The sequence below is a fragment of the Epinephelus moara genome, chromosome 23 (assembly GCF_006386435.1).
Source record: "Epinephelus moara isolate mb chromosome 23, YSFRI_EMoa_1.0, whole genome shotgun sequence".
Classification (NCBI taxonomy): domain Eukaryota; kingdom Metazoa; phylum Chordata; class Actinopteri; order Perciformes; family Serranidae; genus Epinephelus; species Epinephelus moara.
This window is the reverse complement of record NC_065528.1, coordinates 32689504-32698548: the sequence shown is the minus strand read 5'-3', so window position 1 is coordinate 32698548 and position 9045 is coordinate 32689504. Positions and strand designations below refer to the sequence as shown.

Below are 9045 nucleotides of genomic sequence, written 5' to 3'. Positions count from 1 at the left end.
GCATTTTGCTGCACTCCCTGATTTTGTTTTTATACTGCCAATGCTGAAAAAAGACTGATTGGGCTTTCCTGCAAATTTGCACAACTCCTGTTTAAAAAGGGCTTATGTGTCACATTCATCCATTCACACACTGGTGGCTGAGGTTACCAAAGATTTCTTCATATTTGACAGTTTACCAGTCGTCTGAAGTTTGGTGCAAAGGTTATCCCAGGGTGCAGTTTCTTTCTGGTTGTCCTAATAAGTTGCTCGTGCCATAGACACTGACATTATCAGCTCCTCCTGAGGCGGCTTTGGCTCAGCAGGTACAGCAGGTTGTCCACGAATCAGTGGTTTGATCTTCGGCTCCTCCAGTCAGAATGTCGAAGTACCCTTGGGCAAAAAACTGAACCCCAAACTGTTCCCAATGGCTAAATGTGAATGTTTAAGCCATTCTCGTTTCACTACCAGCTGACTGCACCTCTGCTAACACTTTGCTTTTTAGGAAAGCGTGAAAGCAGCTTAAACCTCCTTTTCTTTTTTAATGTGAGCTGTCTTCTGAGCTTTCTTTTTTCAGACGGATCTGAGCTTGTTCTTTCTGAGAATGGGTCTCCATGCTGTGTAGCAATATGAGCATGCTGTGCAGTATCTGTAATTTGGCACCGGGACAGAGGCAGTAAGGAGGTGCAGAGATGCAGATATGAACGGGACTAATATCATCACATGACCTCTATGTTTGGTGAAATATATTCAAGAATTTTGAGGTGGAAGTTTCACTTGATAAATTACAGCGTGGCAGATTCACATGAGATTAAGGTCACAAATTATTACAAATGACTAAAGGTCCCCTGTAGGGCTGCATCCAAATGTTCGACCATTTGGATATTCATTTGTAGGGTATGTTTTCAGTTTTCAAATTTGGGATTTGGATACTCGTTTTTCTTTCTATTTCACTGCACTTCATCAGGCGTCTCAGATTCGGAGCCTACTGTCATGGGCATTCATGTAGGTCTATAATCCATGATAAGACAAACACTCACAAGCTCTTATTATTAGGACCTCAATTAACCAAACCCTTTGGGATTGCAATCACGCATAAAACACACCACAGTTTCTCGATTTTTTAAAAATTGATTAACAGAATCCTTAAAAATGCCTTTATTTAAACTGAAAGATGCAACTTGCAGCACTATGGTGCCCTACTCAGCTGAGAGCAGAGAAATGTCTGGCTGAGTCCTTCAGGAGTCATGTACAGCACCTCCCCCAACCGCTGGCCCAAGCTTGGAATAGGCGCTATTGATTCCTACCAAAGCTCTGGAGACCAAAAAAGGTCTGTAGGTAAAAAAAAAAAAAAGTCTGCAGATAATACTAGTACTGTGGGAACGGGATTATAGTCCGACATGAGTAATCTGAAGACGTCACGTTCAGTGTTAAGAGAATCACAATTGGCCTTTTTCAAAATAAAAAAATAAACAATCAATGGTGAAAGACTCAGATGAACTGTCTGCTGATGAACTGATAATAAAAACAATTGTTTCTGCAGCAGACGAGTGTGTGGAGGAAAAAAACTCTCAGGTTTGCTGTGGCAGAAAAGGAGGAGGAGGAGGACTGAAGCAGATCCAGCGAGGAGGCGAGATTGTATCAATGAAAGTCGTCTGCTTGGATCACAGTCAATTGAAAGTGAAAGGAGGAAATCCGCCGCACTTTTACCTTTTGATGTCTGAAACGCTGCTTCCTAGAAAACCTCCTCGAGTGTCCTCGTAACACCCCCAAAGACAAGACTCAGCCTCTTTGATCAGGGCAGCTACAGTCGGCGCGGCATGATGTAGACAATATACCGAGCATGGAGAATTTGTCTCGAGAAATGTTCCACTGATTCAGTCTGAAAGCTTGACAGGAAACTCAATTTGTGGCTTTAGCCGGCGGGACGGAGCGCTCGGGTCAGGAACCACCGGGAGGTCAGAGGAGGATGATGCACAGTCATCAACTTCAAGGTTATTTTCTTTGTTCAAAGTGACTTTTTACAACATTTTCACACAAATTAAGATTCATTTTATCACATGAAATCTTACATTTACTTAAATCTGATCAGTGACTGTATGTCTTGCTTCAGTCACCTCTGTTACTCCACATCAGTGAGATTATATGTGCACAGCTCTGTTTATAAAAGTTGGTTCAGATCCTAAAATTCCTGCAATTTGTTGACATAAAGATTTAAAACAGAATAAGATGCAAAAGCCTGAATGTGATCATCACCTGGAGACGACGGCTGTCTAGACTTTCCTCTTCAAAGAGTCTGAGCTCCAGCAGTGAAATGACTTCTGCTGTCTTCTCTTTGTACGTCTACAAACACTGTCGGAAACTGATTTCATCAAACTCGTCTCCAGTGACAACAACATTTTATCTCGAGTTAAACCTGCCTCCTGGTAGTTACAGCCGGATCACGTGACCATGAAGAAACTCGTCAACGTCTTATTTTTAGGACTTCTGGTTCAGAAACAGTGGTCATGGTTATTCATACTTAACAAACTAAATTGCACCTTCAGAGTCATAAGCCTCTTTCACACATGCACAGCAACCCTCAAGTTATCAATTTTCAATTTTTCAATTTTATTTATAAAGCCCAATATCACAAATCACAATTTGCCTCACAGGGCTTTAAGTTATGTAGACGTTACCTGGGGGAGCTGAGTGTGAGAACATGAATGTCCAAATCAGTTGGACCGGACTTTAAACAGACTTTACTCGCTCGGTGCAAACTCCATGTTACGTACGGCTGAGCCCATGTGTGCGCAGAGCAGGTCATTGTTCGGAGAATTCACAGCGAGAGAGTGGGCGTGTGGACGGAAGAAGAAGAAGAAGAAAAAGACGGGTCATTTACACGGATGCGGCAAGAAAAATGTCAAACTGGAGAGACAATGAGATTTGGGAACTTGTCTTGTTAAGGACCAAAGCCAAAATCCTCTGACATGCTTAAGGAACGGCAAGGGACTGTCATTTATGACCAAATTACAAACCAGCTACATGACCACAGTGTAATCTGCGTCGTTTCCTGCCTCCTACACGCCCTGCCGAGGCGCCACCCCTCGCATAAACCAAGCACAGGATTTCCAGTAGGTGCCAACACTTCTGACACAGACAGTCTCCTGTTGTGTGCTGAATGTGTGCAAGAGAAATGAGAATAAAAGAATGGCTTCAGTTAATTTCTCCCCTTAAGATTTTATGTACGTGCGTGTATTTGTTGAGTTTAAACCAAAGAAGACGACATTTTCTCAGACAGGTGTTCATCTTTTGTTCTGATGATCCAAACTGGAGAGTTTCATGTTCATCTGAGCTGTGGAGGGGCTTCACCTGTCCATCACCTCACACTGGTTGTGTCTGAAATCCTTCACTCAGTCACTACTCAGTTTAAAGGGAGGTCTATGTTCTGCTGCCTGCCTGAGGATCAGAGGCCAGTTGCACAAAACACCTTAAGCTAAGACTTTCCTTAAAGTCCTAGTTAAGGTTTCCTCAAAATAAAATCGGTTGCACAAAACACCCTTAAGTCTTCTCCTTAAGGTTTCCTTAAAATGTTCACTTAAGTATTTCTGGTTTTCTTGTCTTGGTCTTATACTTGAGGAATCCCTCATCCGTTGCACAATAGACCTTAGCAACCAAAGCTAGTTAAAAAAAACTTAAGGTCCCTCTGACTCTATCTTAACTGCAACATGACAGAGTTTATGGTGATAAATAACAACACTAACACACCCCGTGAAGAGTGTTCTGCGACCAGGAGAACCTGATGATACACTTCTGATTTTACACTTTAGATTTGACTGAATTCATTTTGGTTGCGTCTTCCTACAGCTGTTCTTTCTATGACTGTATTCCTCCAGAAGTTTAATCTTCTCCTCCTCTGACCCAAATGGTTAACTTGTCTTTTCTTCTTCTGACATTTTTGCACTACCTAACTATGAGACAACTCTGTGAGACGATAACAGGCGTCACCAGCGTGAGTCCAAACATGATAATATCGGCATGTCGTCAGAATCTGCCAACACGCCTTTTATTATTGTGCACAATGAATGAATATTACATACATTTCACAGTGTTTCATGTCTCCATCTGCTGGTGGGCCGTCACAATAAGATATGTTTGTATAATAGGATGTTAATTCTACCACAGAAGAGACTTGCTGCAACAAGTTTTCGGTTTGATTCAAGTTTTTATTGTTAGTTAGTACAAACCAGCATCCAAAGGGTTTGGTGTGTTTTATGTGTGTTTGTAATCCTGAGGGGTTTCACTGAACAAGGTCCTGTACCTGCCTAACTTTACATAAATGCTCATAGTAATGGCTCAGAAACAACACGTGATACAGAGCTGTCAAACAGAAGCGCAGAAAAATCATTTGAATCCAAAACTGAAAACCAAACACTTACCCAACTAACAAAGAGCCCAGTATTCCAATATTTCACTTTCAGCCATGCTTGTTGTTGCCGTGGGTAACACAATATTAATTTTTCATATTATATTAAAAATCATAACGGTGGAATCTTGAACGCTATGATGTGACACACCGTCAGACGGCCGACTTCCTTCCATCCTCTGTGCCTCTAAACCCTTTTGAAACAGAGATGGCGCCACAGAGCCGCTACGACGTCCCGTCTTTGCACCTTGTTTGCTTTTTTACACAGAACCAAACGACGGCGGCATCATGTGGTTCCAGTGTGTGATTTTAGACAACATGATGATATCTCAGAATCAAAAGAGGCGTGACATGTAACAACAGCGTCAGCCTGTAGTGTGACATATAACATGCATGTCAGCAGTTCTTTACAAACAACAACGACATCACATGTCAGTAACAATCATTCATTGTCCTTGTTATATGGCGGCTGATCTCGTCCTCTGCTCGGAGGGTAAGAAGCTCCTGGACCTCACTGTTTGAGTTAGCTGCTAACTGCTAACAGCTACGTTATAAATCTCCCACAGTGGGTCGTACACATAACAGGTCGTCAAAACGTCACACACGTCCTGTCCATGGTCCCATCCTGCTCCTGTCCCTTTTACACAGACGTTGATTCAGAGCTGATACTTCCTCTGATGCTGCTTAAAGGTGAGATGACACTGTCCCTCCATTCTGTGATCGTACCGTTCAGACAGGGCGAGGCTGCATCATGGTGTGAAACTCCCACCTTGAAGCTGTGGAGTAAAAAGGGGCCAATAACTGAATACTTTCAGGGTTTCGACTGTCGGTCACTTTGGGAGCTCCAATGTTTTTCATTTTTTAAGACATTTTCTGATCAATTCATCAGTTAAGGTGAGACTGAGTGTAAAATTACTTGATAATGCAAATAATCATTAGTCGCATCATCTCTTCTCAGAGTGCTGACTTCGTCTGCGCCTCTCAGACTGGTCGCGGCAGTCTTCACCTCCGGCTCGTGACTCACTCGTTCATTATCTTCAGGATGATCTCATCCATCCAAACTCGCCTGTGATCGCCCCCTTTAATCATCTCTGCAGATAAATATATATCTGTGTGTGATGTCACAGGGACAGGAAGCTCACGCCGTCCTCCCCAGGTGACCGTTACCATGACGACCAGGTCCAAGGACACGGGGGCAGAGAACCGCTGGATCATCAAGAAACACACACACACACACACAGAGATACGGTGGCCTTTGATTCGGCCCCCCAGAACATTTGACTGGATAAAGAGTGACTTCATTATCTCCTCCTCCTTAATCTGCTCCTCTCCTCCTCCTCCTCTGTCTGCAGGTATGCAGATGTGATGTCACTAATCACCTGCATGCACACGCAGGCAAAAAGAGGAGCTGCAGCCGCTGCATGCAGCAGGAAACACTTCCTCTGTGCTGCCGTCTGTCTCTCCTCTCCCTCCTGCAGAGATCTTTTCTTTCCTCCTTTTTTCATTTGCATTTTCTCATTAAGACGCTCCTCTTCTCCTTCACACAGAGGAGGAGGTGTCTCACACACACACAGATACACACTGGCGAGGTGACACTCCAAACATCAGGAGCGCGCTCAGTTGAGCGTTATCGAGCACACAAATATGTACCGTCAGCACTGTGCATAATCTGCTACCTTTCCACCAGGCTCACCTCACCTCAGCGAGCGGACCCCACCTCCTCCTCCTCCTCCTCCTCCTCCTCCTCCTCGTGAGAGAGCGGCGGCCTCCTCCTGTGTATACATTACACACCACCTCCTGTACGGACCAATCAGGAGCCAGAGCAGGGAGGCAGACTTGGAAAGCACATAGTTACAACGCAGATCTATACGCCGGGCTCTCGGCAGGAGGCGACAGGAGGCAGTGAGGAGCGAGGGGGGCTTTATCGGAGCGGTCACTTCAATGCAGGGGGCATCCCCGAGTGTGTGCCGGCACGGCGCCAGAGCACAGGGCCACACACACACACACACACACACACACACACACACACAGGTACAAGTGTGTACAAACAAGAGCCCTCACACACATGGGGGCTGTAACACTCGCCTCTACTCTCCATTAAATTTAATCACTCCAAGTCTGTCGATTCATTGTGTGTTGCAGTGACAGAAAGAGCACAGCAGGGTGAAGACGAATGAGAGGAGGAGGAAGGAGGAGGAGGAGGGAGGAGGAGGAGGGAGAGTAATTGTGCATGAGAGGAAGGACATTATTTCTGAATGAAGCAGCTTGAATTTTGAGGATTTGAACTCGAGAGAAAAAGGTAATCCTCCGTAGAGTAAACATTTCCTCCTCCTCCTCCTCAGACGTGGATTCAGCTGGAGCTGAGAGTGATGAAGATGATGGTGGTGATGGTGATGATGGAGATGATGGCGTGGGCGTAGGTGACAAGTGAACATGGAGGTGTGAAGAGCCATGTGGAGAGGGAAGAGCTGTGTAGGAATGAAAGAGGGGAAAAATCTGAGGCTGTGCGTCTGATGGAACCCGCAGGTGTCAGAATACGGTGCAATAAAGGTCGGACATTTTGAACTGAGCACGTCGAGCCTCTCCAGCAGGTGCACGAGGAGGCGGCGGCTTCAGCTCCCATCACACCTCTGGCTCAGAAAATGAGGCAGCCTGTTAGAGTTGTACTAAAAGGTCATTTGACTCGTCCGTCGCCGCCCCTACCAAAGCAGGGATGCTGGTAACCATGGCGCCAGGAGGAGGAGGAGGAGGAGGAGGAGGAGGGTGGTCCCACGGTCATGGCAACCACTATTTGAGGATGTCATCACCTTAAAATGTGCTCAGAGTTTAGCATGAAGCCGCCAGGTGATGTATGGCGAGCTCAGTGCTGCAGTCACAGCCTCAGAGGAATACCAATGGAACCACTCGCAGACGGACACTCGCCTCAGGTCTGAGTGTAAAACTGCACACACACACACACACACACACACGGGTGAAAGAGATCAAGGGGCTCTGCAGAACGCCCCCCCCCACACACACACATACACACACACACACACTCCTTCATCACACACATATAACCCCCCTCCTCCTCCTCCTCCCCCCTCAGGCGCCATGCAGCACTCAGGATGAACCCAGAAATCCTGACGTCTCATGGTGAGGTGTCAGCTCCCAAACACACCCTGAATGAATCCATGTGCACGAGGGCTCAGCATGCTGGCAGACAGGTGTGTGCGTGCGTGCGTGCGTGTGCATGTGAGCGTGCACAGGTGAGAGGAGGTGGGTGTGCCTGCCTGATGAGCTGCAGGAACGTTAAATATCTGCACAGCAAACTGCTCTTACCTTTCACCTGGCTCTCGTACTCAGCAAGGATTTCTTTGTCCTTCTTGCTTTTGTTTGAGTTTGACATGTCGTCACGGAGGAGCTGCCCGACCCGCAGGTGAGGAGGAGAAACAAGGTGGAGAAAAAAATCCCGGTTTATTTCCCTCCGCGTGCACCGCCCGAGGCTTCACCCGCAAACACGCGAGTTAGATCCATCCAGTGCCGCAACAACACAGCCAGTAGTGGCCCCGCACCTCCACGCTGAGGAGCAGGAGGAGGAGGAGGAGGAGGAGGAAGAGGAGGGGGGGGGGCACGCGCGTGAGAAGGCACGCACACTCAGTGAGAAATTACCCACTCGTGACCGCAGCCGCGAGGACCCGCAGCAGCCAGCAAAAGAACAAGAGTCAGATTTAAAGAGCTGCTGAAGGAGCTTCCGCTCAGCTCGCGCCACAACACGCAGTCACACCCGCGCGCTGCTGCACGCACATGCACCGGTCTGCAGGGAGGGAGCACCGGGCACACGCCCACTAGGTACAAATGCAACGGCCCACACACACACACACACACACACACACACACACACACACACACACACACACACACACGGAGCACGCGGAGACTCGCTGTTTGATGCAGTCTTCACCCCGCTGTAACCTTTCACACGTGCAGCTATACACACACAAGTGCACGCGCGCGCTCACAGAGTGACCACCCGGAGCGCGTGAGGATAATACCAATAACGGTAAATGAAATGCCGGTGAGGAAATGGGTGTGTCCGCGCTGGAGGCGGGACCAGAGCGGTGATTGACAGCTGAGGTGACCAGTGACTGCAGACTGTAGGAGAAACTGTCAAACACACGAGGACACAAAATATCTGTCTGTGCATACATAATTTAATGAATTAAAATGCTTTACACCTTCACTGGATCCAGACTTATTTATTTCTCATGATGAACTCATTTCAACTGATTTTAAACTGATATTAATGACATAAAAATATTTTTAAACACCTGAGCTGTGAATGTTTCCTTGTGAAGTGAAGTGACCATATTTGGACGAGAGGGCGGATCTGACTCATAAGACCCGTCTCCACCAAACCCTTTCAGTCCAGCACCTTTGGAACCAGCAGTAAGCCTTCAGACATGGTAGTCCAGCACCTTTGGAACCAGCAGTAAGCCTTCAGACATGGTACCTAGATCCTCGGTCTGTTCAGACAGTCCTCTTAAATGTGGGCGGGGTTGTTGTCACTCACTGCTCCGTCCAGCACTCGCTGTATTTCCTCATCAGCGGTGACACAGATGGAAGTCTGCACCTGGTTTATCGTCCACAGAACGAGGCTGCACGCCCACATTTTCACAACAAAA

At 46.8% G+C, this 9045-nt stretch overlaps 1 protein-coding gene across 1 annotated transcript in view; it reads right to left on the bottom strand.

The window, feature by feature from the left end:
- The window catches only part of LOC126385269 (SLIT-ROBO Rho GTPase-activating protein 1-like), a 43881-nt gene extending 35760 nt beyond the window's left edge, over positions 1-8121 (bottom strand). The window contains exon 1 of the mRNA XM_050036879.1: positions 7703-8121. Coding sequence (XP_049892836.1) covers positions 7703-7769 — 67 coding nt within the window. The 5' untranslated portion in view covers positions 7770-8121. The remainder of the gene's footprint in view (positions 1-7702) is intronic.
- Between the last annotated feature and the right edge of the window lie 924 nt (positions 8122-9045).